The sequence below is a fragment of the Lissotriton helveticus genome, chromosome 4_1 (assembly GCF_964261635.1).
Source record: "Lissotriton helveticus chromosome 4_1, aLisHel1.1, whole genome shotgun sequence".
Classification (NCBI taxonomy): Eukaryota; Metazoa; Chordata; class Amphibia; order Caudata; family Salamandridae; genus Lissotriton; species Lissotriton helveticus.
This window is the reverse complement of record NC_136063.1, coordinates 720,249,861-720,262,478: the sequence shown is the minus strand read 5'-3', so window position 1 is coordinate 720,262,478 and position 12,618 is coordinate 720,249,861. Positions and strand designations below refer to the sequence as shown.

General features: G+C 46.0%; 1 protein-coding gene across 4 annotated transcripts in view; it reads right to left on the bottom strand.

Moving 5' to 3' along the window:
* The window catches only part of TRAPPC8 (trafficking protein particle complex subunit 8), a 1,467,367-nt gene that overhangs the window by 118,377 nt on the left and 1,336,372 nt on the right, over positions 1-12,618 (bottom strand). For all 4 annotated transcript variants that reach the window (XM_078687367.1, XM_078687364.1, XM_078687365.1 and 1 more), the window contains one exon: positions 10,218-10,363. In XM_078687367.1, the coding sequence (XP_078543493.1) occupies positions 10,218-10,363 (146 nt within the window). The remainder of the gene's footprint in view (positions 1-10,217; positions 10,364-12,618) is intronic.

Below are 12,618 nucleotides of genomic sequence, written 5' to 3'. Positions count from 1 at the left end.
TATCTTTCGCACTATTCCTCTCGCCCCCCCTAAAGGATGGATTAAAATGATGCAGTCGGAACTTTCCCGCTTTGTCTGGAACGGGAGGAAGCCGCGTCTGAAAGCTCAGATCGCGATGCTCTCGCCGGAGCGGGGTGGGATCGGGATTCCGAATCTGGCCGCATACTTCCAGGCGGCGCAACTACGCTTTCTAGCGGAGTGGGTCCAATGGGAATCCGGGAAGCACTGGTTGTTTCAGGATCAGGCGGTGGCGGGGCGCACTCTGCAAGAGATCCCGTTCTTACGCAAGGCACATAGGCCCCGTAACCTGTACGCCTCCCTCATTACTAGAGTCCCTCTTGAGATCTGGGACCGAGTTAGCTTGAAGCTCGGCTTTACCACCCCCATTTCGCCTCTCACCCCCATCCTAGATAACCCTGACTTTCAGCCCGGGATGGAAGGGACGGCCTTTGAACGATGGAAGTCTGCCGGCTGTCGATCTCTGTGCCACGTGTATGCTCCTGGAGGGATAATCCCCTTTCCACAACTACGTCAAGACTACGGCCTCCCGGAGACCGAGCGACTCCACTATTTCCAAATCAGACACTGGGCTCTCAACAAGTCGGTCAGAGCAGAGGCGGATAGGCGTCTGACGGAGTTTGAGTACTGGTTGATCACCCGCAGGTCGGACAAGCAGCTAATCTCGGATCTATACAAAATGCTCACACGCACACACGAGCACACATACAGCGCGAGTAGGGCTCGATGGGAGAGGGAGGTGGGGAGGACCTTCACACATAAAGAGTGGGAGGGTATATACTATAGGGCAAGGCACTCGGCGTATCATATGGGGCTCACTGACACCCTCACGAAGGTGGTGACCTACTGGTATTACACACCTGAAAGACTTTACGAAATGGACAGCAGCAAGGATCCCCTCTGCTGGCGGGGCTGTGGACAACTAGGCTCCCTCACGCATATACTGTGGGATTGTGGTCTTCTACAGGATTACTGGGGTCGAGTTCTAGACGACGTAGATAAACACTTTGATACCGAACTCCCACGCTTCCCCTCCTACGTCGTCCTGGGGCTCCCAAATGCACTGACCTACCCATTACGATCGAGAAGGGGTCGCTTGATAGCGATAGCATTAGGTTCAGCACTGCAAAACATCATAGCACACTGGCGCACGACCCACATACCCACATATCAAGGTTGGTTACATCGCCTCTGGATGGTCCTAGGTATGGAAAGGCTCTCCCTATATAAGGCGGGGGAAGGGGCAAAGTATGCTGAGCTTTGGCAGCCGTTTTTAACTCTCCTGTCCTCGGAGTTCATAGAAATTACCTGTCCGAGGTACCTCCGGCTGTTGAGACTGACGGAGCCAGTCCCGAAGGTGGGGAACGGCGATAACACCCCTGATTCGGGGACTTGAAGGAATGTGAACAGCTGACATGAGACTGTGGACCATGGGGGGAGGGAGGGAGGTATGGGTCGTGGGAGGGAGGGGGTTTGGATTTGTTGGGGTGGGGACGTTGGGGTGGGGGGGTGTTGGGCTTGGGTTGGGGTGAGTTGACAGGGGAGAGGGTGGGCATGGGGGAAGTTCCAGAGGGTCCTGGCATCCTACAAACTTGACTTATGGAGACCAGCCATATTCTACGTCGGCGTGGGTCAGGATGGACTGGCAGGCGGGCCCGGAGCTGCCTTGGAGGACATTGCACTGCTTGATATGCGCCTGGCCCGTTCTGGGTTGTTGGCGGCTTGCTGGGTATCATCACGAGTTGCTATGTACTGTGCACCCTGACCCCCTTGTTGCGATTGTAGCCAGGTATGGACTGACTTCTCTGACAAGAGCTCTTGATTGCTGATGTCTGTATTGTGTTCAACCTTCTTCATAAAAATACTTAATACTAAATCAAAACAATGGCTGTGGGGATTTCCCAGGTCGTGGTAGGTTTGATTTGTTTTGAGAACACCGTATGCCTATTAGGGGGCTGGAGGAATAGTGCTTGCCTAATGAGATGGCATGCGCTATGACCTAATCAGATAACGGGCTTCTGTGCCGTTGTGTGGCTAATCAGATAACGGGTTTCTGTGCAGTTGAATGGCTGCTAGTTAATTATTAACCAGACAAGGGTCAGAAATAGGGGGATCGATACAGTACCCATAGTAAATACAGTTCCATCAGCAGGGCATTCTATGGAAAAAGCCTAAGGAGATAAGAAGATAGACCTGGAAGGGCAAGGCCTGAAGGGCTTCTGTTCGAGCGCGTTGCTCTGGCAGGCGATAGTTTTCCGATTTCGAAACGCAAAGGTGGGAACCCCTTCAATAACAATATCGGTGAGGGTAAGGTTGAATCCCGAACCAGAAGGAGGCTGAAGCGGTCTGGAGTGCAGACACACACGTCCAAACCAGACGGCGAAAGAAAACGAGCTAACAATGGAGTCGATGCCCATGCTCATTATCACCAAGAGGAGGAGTAACTTTACGTTGTGACTCGAAAGACTTCTTCAAAGAAAAAAAACTTGCACACATATGGACCCAAAACTAGATGGGAGGAGTATGCAAAGCATGTGTATCCACAGCCACAAATGCCTTGAACACACAAGCATGTCAGAGAACATCCTTCTTGTCTCCACTGATACCCATATACGACAAACTGGAATTTTCCCGTTTGAGAGAACTTGATCTTTCAAAGGTGGAGTGAGAGGAACTGTTAGATACAGTCAGGTGAATGGGTAAATTAGGTGTTTCACCGAGTAAAAAAGCACATATGGAGTCCACCACTGGGTGTTACAGCCGGGAATCAGAGAGAAAGCAATTCCACAACTCACTCTAGGTGAGAAACATTTAACTTCATATCTGGGTACCAAGGTGTGGGTCTCATTATTCTATATATTCCCCACATGTCCAAGGAGAAAACTGGAAATATATGTTCAAGCAGGGAATCAATGGGGCTGTAGAGCTGCAATTGGAAAGGTCAGAAACTCTGTGAAAAAACATTTACACAAATAGCTCATTGTCCACCACTGAAAAACTGCCCTGAAGATCATGACCGAGTGGTTATGATAGTGCAAACTCCACAAGATGTTTCCTGAGATACAGGGCCAATGTTGGAGAGGTTGTGAAGGGCAAAGGTGAGCACACCTCTTCATATTTGGTGGGTGGGGCCTGTAATTGCAAGATATACAAAGGAAGTGTTGGACACAATCAAAGCCATAGGGGAATTCCCAATGGCAGCGCACCAAACAACCACAAATTTAGGCTAACGTCCAGTAAAATGGAGGAATTTACCCCTTGGACTTCGTATTTGATCTTTGAACTGTTCTTAATAGCAAAGATGACCACAGTCAAACAACAATGGAAACACCCAAGCTTAACTTGGCATACATGGTGCCTGATAATATGAGGAACAATAGCGGGAGGGAAACTGTCAGGACACAACTGGGGGCAGAGCTTGCCGGCTCGCAAGATGGTCGCGCACTAATGGAGCTCCGTGAGCCATCTTATTAATCCGACCGTGGTGTGCGTTCCACGCTGGCCTGTTCGCTGCTGGACCTGCTGAGTTGGTGCGGTCTGTGGGGAGGCTCACTGCGGCCTGGCGGACGCCGCGACACTGACTGGTTAGGCTCTGGCCCCATCCTTGCCGTGAGTAGAAACATCCGCAGGGGGAGTGGGGCACTTGCCTTTGCTCGCGATCCCTTCTGCAGTGACACAACAATGAGCCTGTAAGCGGGAAAGTGACCAGTGTCCCTGTTACCCGCAACACCCGCGGAGAATCAACTAACCATGTGGAATATCCCTCCTACTCAGGGTCACTACAAATGTGGGTGATGCAAGGCATGCCCACTAACTAAGGAACTCAAACAATGTAGTTACAACAACTATGTACAGACTATGAGACAGCACACCAACAGTAATTCGGTTGGAGTCCTCTATGCCATAGTATGCCCTTGTGATTTCTTGTACATAGGACAAACAGTACAAAAAGTTAAGCACCACATCCTACAGCATTGTAGCAGGATACAGTGCAAGACTCAGGGCGCCCCTCTGGTGGATCACTTCTCAAGCTTTGGACACTAGGAGTTTGAAATGGTAGGTGGTGGAGAAGGTACAGACTAACCCACGAGGGGGCAATTTTGCTAATGTTTTGAATACTCGTGAGTGCCAATGGATTCACATTTTTGATATTGTGCGAAAAGGCCTCAATCAGTACGAGGAGATTTCCAAATAGATATCCACACTCAACAATGGGTAGTTTAATTTGTAGAGAGAGCACCTTTGACCTGTGTTGAATCCGGATTGATATAATATGTTGTGTGTCGCCTGTGAAATCCCCTTTTTGTACACGACATAGAACACAATGCCTACTAGATCACTGTAGGCAGCTGAGCCATTTTTGGAGGACAGTGTGCACATACCACCTCACGTTTTGTGTATAACATTGAAAGTACACCTTGAATGTCTTTAATTTTGGTACTATTTGTATGAATATATTGTTATTATTTTGTGCTGTCTCTCTTACACGTTAATGTTGCTATTATCATTTGTCTGTAAATTGATTATGCACGCACCGTTTGTATATGTAGTGTCTTTTATGTATTGCCCATTTTATTGTGACACAAACTACCTCATGGGAGCCAACATTATTTCACTTAAATGTGCAATCATTCTCTCTTCCTTAGACTTACCGATGTATGTACTGTTTAAGGAGGTGCCGCTCTCATATGCACTCACTGTATATAATGTAATCACTAGTATTGCACCTCTGAGAAGTGTTCTCATTTCTCTAAACCGACCAAACCGTGCTTAAAGTCTTTTCACACTGTAATTGATTCAATATGCAACGCTGCACTGAGCACGCACGCCACTCAGACGTGCTCGCCGTTAATATAAATACCGGATGAGGCCCGCATTCACTTGTCATGCTGACAGAGAGGCAGCGAGTTCAAAACGCTGCAGCCAGAGTGGTGATTGGTTTGCCAAGGTACTGTTCGGTCTCTAATGCGTTGCGCTCTCTCCACTGGCTTCCGGTGAACCAGAGGATCAAATTCAAGGTGCTATGCATTGCGTTTAAAATCCTCAAGGGGTCATCTCCCCAAATATTGGAGAATTTGGTGAGGCCATATGTACCCTCACGAACCCTCAGATTCCTGGGTCAACACCTGGCAGTCGTTCCACGTTTCAGACTGAGCTGCAGAGTCGGCGGTCGCTCTTTCCGGGTGTTAGCGGCGAAGCTCTGGAATGCTCTCCCCCCTCACATTCCGGCACTTGAAGATCTCTTGGTGTTTAGACGGGCTATCAAGACTTTTCTATTTGTCTAGTTTCTTTCACATGATCTTTTTTTGACCCATTTCTCCAGCTTTTTAACAGTGTTGTGTTTTGGGTACCTTGCATTGCGCCGGGACGCCCATTTGCTGGGGCAGCTGAGCGCGGTATAAGTTAAGATAACATAACATAACCTAACAGATGGACGCCTCGCGCTGGACGCACAGACTGAATTATCGTTTTTAAGGTATTTTCATAGGATTCTTGCGCCCGCGGCTCTACCAGCAATCGCCCTTTCTAGTTATTGCCCGTATTTTAAAACGAGTGTGACGCGCTATTTCATCATCCCTACAGAATTACTATCCCATTGACACATGCCCAGACGCTTACGCTCAGCCTTCTAAGGAGGCGGGTGAGTCGAATACCTCTTTCCACATGTCGAGTTTAATTAATCAGCCCCCCGTTCCTTTTCATTGATACATTGTTTGTTTTTTAGTGTTGAGGTCAACAAAGATTTGATGAGATTATAAACCTTAATGCAACCATGAAGTTTTCTCTTGGTTACCCACCGCACTGAGCGTTTTGGTGAGCTTTTTAATCCTTAGGCACATGCATTATTCAATTAGGCAATTTTTTAAAATACATTGGGCAACTACTCTGAACTTTGACGGTTATTTTCAGATAACCCCAGTTCCACGTCCTGATGAAGACCCGTAGCAGAGGATCTTACTAACCCTTTTATGCCAGGGTCGAAACGTCGACGAACCCCCATAATAGGCCTACACCCCACCCTGATCCCCCATACTGAAATCACAGATGTGGATACACTGTGACAACGAACGAGTATTACTGCTGTATAAAGTATACTGTATTCAATGTATTGGGGTAGGCCTGAATTTCAGAAAGGGAGACCATTTTCTGTTAAACATATTGCCGGGTCCCTTCTACTAAAATTCATGTGAATTATCTCCCTGTGAAATCCTTTCCTCTCCTTCTATTTTCTTCACCAGAGCACACATTTTTTCACACTTTTTCCTCTCTCATGATGACAACCGTCAAGTACATGTACAACTGTATATCATGCGCTTGAACCTTTTGATTTGAACAAGATTTCTTTATTATGACTAAAATAAATGGAATATAATCTGTCATTTTGAAGTGGCCCATTGCCTTACTTTTTTACTTTTTCATGTGTGCCTTTTTTTAAAGTCGTTTATACGCATCTATTTATACTAAATGATATGTTTAAATAAGATTTGGTTAGGACTACTGTTTTCTTTACCGATCGATATCCAGGTCCTCTGAAGTATACTGAGTCACCCCATTGATTATAATGACCTTTTTCGAGGGGACACCCCATCAGCCTCCCACATCACCGCCTACCTACAGGGCGAAAACATAGAGGCCCTAAACCCAGAGCTCGCGGATACGCTTGAGTCACCGATAAGGGTGGAAGAAGTGTTAGGGGCGATCTCAAACTTATGAAATCCCCGGGGCCAGACGGATTCTCGGCCGGATTCTATAAAACCTACTGTCAGGTATTGGCCTCACTTCTAACACGGCTCTTTAATTCCTTTACTGGGCCAGTAACAATACCCCCGTAGATGCTGGTGGCATCCATTGTGGTCCCGCCAAAACCAGGGAAGGATAGATCACTCTGCGGCTCCTATTGCCCGGTGTTTCTTCCTAATGTGGACTTTTCACTGGGATACTAGCGGCACGGCAGGGCCCCCTCATGCCGGGCGCCATTGAACCCGATCAGTCCGGCTCCATCCGAGGCAGAAAGAGCAGTTATAACACCAAATGCATTTTAAATCTTATAGATAAGGCCCATCGTACAGACATGGCTGCTCTTCAGCTCTCGATGGATGCCGAAAAGGCATTTGAGCCGGTGGTCCGGGACTTCCGGGACGTCTGGGACTTCCTAGATAAAACCCTGGTTCATTTTGGCCTGGTTGGCAGGTTCAGGGCCTGGGTGTTGAGCAGCTACAGTGCGCCTACGGCGTCTATTAGAGTCAAAGGAGTGTCATCTAGCCCCTTTGAGATCCAAAGGGGGATGAGACAGGGGTGTCCACTGTCGTCCCTCCTTTTTGCGCTGTACATTGAACCGCTGGCGCTGAAAATAAAAGACAACCCTAATATCCTGGTCATCCCTTTTGGCAGGGAACGGCACGCGATCAGCCTCTATACGGATGACATAATTGCCTCCCTTGAATCTCCTGAAAGATCGGTTCCGGCCTTCCTACAAGAATTGGAATCCTTCGGGGTGTGTCAGGCTTCAGAGTCAATGTTGGGAAGTCGATGATCTTATGGCTCAATCAGCCCGAGACACTGGAGGTGCTGGGAAGAGACAACTATGTTGGTATACAGGTCTGGCCGTCCATCCCATACTTGGGGATAGAGCTGGCTCCGTCTGTGGCGCAAACGGTTAAGCTTAACTATTCTAAATTAAATAGTCAGCTTAACAAGGAGCTGCAGAACTGGAAACATCACTCGCCGTCACTTTGGGATGGGTTGCAGAAATTAAAATGTCCATCTTGCCCAAAGCACTCTACCTCTTTCAGACTCTACCGGTGTGGTCCCCAGCTGGCACTCTTCTGCTAATGCAACAAGCAATCCAACAGTTTGTATGGGCGGGGGCACGTCCCCGGATGAGAAGGGAGCTGAGCTACCTACGGCCTGAGGCGGGAGGCTTGGATATACCAAATATTTTGGAATATTTCAGGGCATCACAACTTCGATACCTAGTAGAATGGCATAGGCCAGAGTCAGAAAAGAGATGGTTGTTTCAAGACCGGGCACTGGCAAAACTCTCCTTGCGGAAGGTCCCTTTGCAGAAAAGTATGGATAGGCTGGAGAAACTCCGGGGCTCACACATACACCACTCAGGGTGTGGGACGGGGTCGCCACGAAAAGAAGATTGTCATCTTTCCCCTCCCCATGACTCCTTTATTTAACAATAAAGAATTTACACCTGGTGGAATGGCGGGGAACAGAGTGCAAGGTGGTAGGCCACTTCTTTGACCTAGAGGGGATTATTTAATTCCCCGATCTACAAATAGATTATGGTCTCCCTGAAACCGAGAGGTTTAATTATCTGCAACTGCGCCACTGGCTTCTTAGTGCACAGGTGCAGCCCAAGGTGGGCAGGAAGTTGACCAAGTTTGAACACTGGCTAGTGACAAAGAAGACAGATAAGAAAATGATCTCTGACCTGTAGGACAAGCTAAGCCCACAGGTTCCCAGGATGCACACGACTAGCCAGAAAAGATGGTCGACGGAGCTGGAGAGGGATCTTTCAACAAAAGAATGGGAGGACATCTATTACCGCGCCAATCACACGGCGCGCAATACCACTAGCAGAGAGACCGCCGTCAAGATTGCCACACATTGGTATTTGACACGTGTCCGCCTCAATAAAGGGAACCCAGACCATAGTCTGACCTGTTGGAGAGGGTGCGGGGAAGAGGGCACGCTGACCCACATCCTCTGGAAATGCAAGGAAATAGCAGGCTAATGGAATGCCATTCTAGACGATGTGGACAATTTGAGACACAGATCCCAAGGTTTCCTGTCTACGTAGTACTTGGACTGCCTAACCCTTTGACATACCGGTTACGATCCAGAAGGGGGAAACAGATGGGACTAGTACTTGGAGCAGCACTTCCAAACATCTTATCGCATTGGGGGACACAGACAACAACGACGTACACAGGTTGTGGCACATTCTAGGGCTGGAACGGATACAGGCCTCTCTCACCAATTCCACTACAAGTTTTAAGGAGGTCTGGCAACCGATACCCTCACTGCTGGCTACAGAAATGAATGAAATAACATGCCCGAGGTACCGTTGTCTCCTCCGACTCACAGCTCCAGATAACCCCATTACGACTTCATGAGTCATGCACTGTCCAGACCGTAGATAGTCTCTAGCCTAGGATAGGGCCACAAGCACACAAGTTTGTGGGTGGGAAAAGGGGGGGGGTTCTTCTCTTGTTTCTCTTTAGTCTTCTTTTTTCTTTGCTTTCTTTTTCTTATTACTTTTTTGACTTTACTATAAAACCATTGCATTATAGTTGATCAAAACTTACGGACCCTCAATGAACCACCCAGTGGCTGCTGAAGGCGGCAGTTTGACTACCGACTGAACTCTGTTTATAGTGGCTCAAATTGCACGCTGGGCTGGGGGCATAGACGAGGGGGACAGAAGGGAATTCCAAACGCTGTCTGTTGTTTTTTTGGTTGCAGAAGAATGTCAATAAAAACAAAATTAAACCTAAAAAATGTGCAGAGTAAAGAAATTTCATTATGTAATCGCATCATACAACAGTCATCCCACTAGTTTTAATTAGGGGGTGCCTCTCGCAGGTTTTTCCGTATTTATAATACCTGCCATAAGAAAGAAGGCATTACACAGCACATATATGGTGTGTGTAATTGTTGCAAAAATAAAAGAACTAGTCTGCACTGTCTAAAATTTTGTGTTTTAAGGACAGCTAAAATACATTTCTTCCTAGGAATTTCATAAAATTGACAAAATGATACACTGTACAAATTGGTTATAGGCGACACACTGTCACACGGGCACAGTGCTAACTGACAGGGAGTGGCAGCTACTTGGAAAGTCTACCATTAGTGGCAGCATATTTGTCCGAAACTGGGTCAAAATAAACCTTTTCTGCTCAGTGTAGGGGAGTGGGGCTTATGTCTGGCTCCACTCCATCAGTTTCGGGGCGGTACAGAGTCACAGTGGAGCCACGTCAATTAGTAGCGCAGAAGAGCACCGCTGGAGAAAATTTTTCCGGATCCAGTCCGGTGCCTAAGGAGTATTCTAAGGTGAGGAATATGCAGTGATAAGTATCCATCTGAAATAACATACTTTGCCCTAAATATCACAACACAGCAGTAAAATACACAAAACAACCTTTTATGCAAAGGTATAACTTGAAAAAACAATTTTTGGGGCATACCTTTTTTGATGAAATGGGTGACCAAAGGATTCTGGGTAGTGAAAACAAGTTTTTATGAGATTTGAAAGCTGGTCTGATGGTGGTTTGACAGGAACTGCAATGCTCTCAGGCTCTTTAAATTTCAAGAGAGACATTTCTGGTAGCTCCTATAAAAATAAAAACAACAACATTAAAACTCTTTTTATATTTCTTGCATTCCAACAAATTATTAGAACCAGTAAAACAATCTGCTTCCCAGTGATTTAAACTAACATACTAACATATGGTGAGAAAGAAATAACTCTAAAGGGCTAGAGAAGATCATATACAAGAACTCTCCTACTTCAGTAGGTAGCATGTAATGTACAATGAATATCTTAAAATACAGGAACCTTTTTCAAACTCTAATAAGTCATGCTTTTTCGCTCAAAGCTAGAGTTTACAATTACTGTGATGGAGATAAATCAATATAGAATGATTTGGACTTAAGCTAGGAACATGAAAAGGGGAAGTGAGCAGGGCAAGAGAATGCAGCAGAGGCAAAACTTAAGGTCACTCATTCTGTGCGTTAAGCTCACTATTTACCGTGTCAGGGAACAGCTTTACCTTGTGGATAATGCTCCACCGTGTGACAAAATCTAAAAGTAGTAATGCCAATTTTTTTTCGACAGACTTCCACCAAAATGTAAAGCTGATTCCAGTGAATTATTCATTGGTATGAAGTCCCTGTTAGGATCCCCCCAGCTACTCCTATTTGGTAGACTTTCCATAATCAAGGTGTGGAAAAATCACTGTATGGATACCCTGCCACATACTGGTGAGAACATAAAATGCTTCAAAAGCTGTTCAATTAGAACTCTCAATGCCGGCATCATGCATAAATGTAAGTGTCATATGTTACATTCTTCCTCTGCCATTAGTGCATATGCAGAACTGTCATTGTAGTTCTAAAAAAAAAATTAGTAAATCGGTGAGTGTTTTTGGCCTACTCATCAGAGGGAATACAATGATAATAGCGGGGAGCCCACAGCTAGGAAGCAATTTTATTCAACTCCTCCGCCCTTGTTCTAATGGCATTTTAAGATGTTGGCGGATATCATATCAATGAGAAAGAACCAAGGCAGCATTAGCTAGATTAGGTATACAGCAAGAAGTAAAGACTAATTAACTGGCCAAACTGAGAATCACTCTGGGAAGAGGTTCCGAGTGTGTAATGCCAGGAAATGCATGCGGAGAGACCAAAGTAGCCACTCAACATGTTTTGGACAAGGAAATGTCTGGTGAATCCCAAAAAGCCTGCTTTGAACTGCTTGAGTGTGCTTTGACAAACTGGACTTTTTGCCCCTGTTTAGAATACAGTAATGGGAGAAGGGAGAGGTCCTCTATCTTATCAACAGCTGCCTGAGCTGCTGTTCAAGCAGGATAACTGCCTACAACGTTTTTGAAAGAAAATTAGATAAAAAAAACTTCTGAGCCTTGAGAATAAATGTGAGTGAGTCCATAATAGTCTCATCTTGATGAAGCATCATGCAAGATTGCAAGGCACTAAAGGCTTGCTATTCACTAGTGTGTCTGGGTTGAGAGGAGATCATTTCTGTTTGAAGCATTCTCCTGACAATATCCCTAAAGACGTTTATGTGAGAGGTGCCTCACTTAAAAAAAAAAAATGAAGCAAGATCCCTGCAAATCAGACCTTACTCTGAAAGCATAATTTTGCACTCTTCATTCAATTTTGCAAAATTCGATAACAAAAAATATGCAAATGTGTACACCTTTGCTTTTAAGGACGTCAGGTATCTGTGGCAAGAGAAAAGTGTTTCATACCGTTGAATGGCAGTACATCAGGAAGGCGATACATACGATAAAATCAGACAATCTTAAAAGTGGTGAAGGCCTTGGGATTTCTTCAATGTACATTCTCCTGAAATATGTTTGGAGCACTTTTAATATTGCCACATCTCATACTTAAAATTACATGAGAAGTATTTCAATGACTAAGGTTTGAATCTGTTTATTAGATTTCAGAAAATAAACAGTACCTCACCTACATCTACTGGCCGGTGCAGAAGAAAATAGAAAGAGGAAAATTAAACCAGTGATGGTGGGGGAAGGGGAGGGCAGGCTAGCGGGTGAGGGGTGGAAGTGAAAAGGACTGCCCAAGAAGAGAAAGGGCAGTCTGTTTGAGGTCACCTGGCGCTGGAGGATGCGATGGTTTCAGGCCCAGGGATGAGCAACACTGTCCAAATCGCTGCTGCCATATCTCGTTCAGCTTCATGGTTGGGCTTTGTGAGGCGATGTATTCACAATTACATTCGACAGGAAAGTTCCCTAAAATCTTGAGCTAAAAATTGTATACAGGACCCCCAGCTCTTATCAAATTGCGACAGCTTGCAGTCTACTATCACCCTCAGTTTCTTCAGTT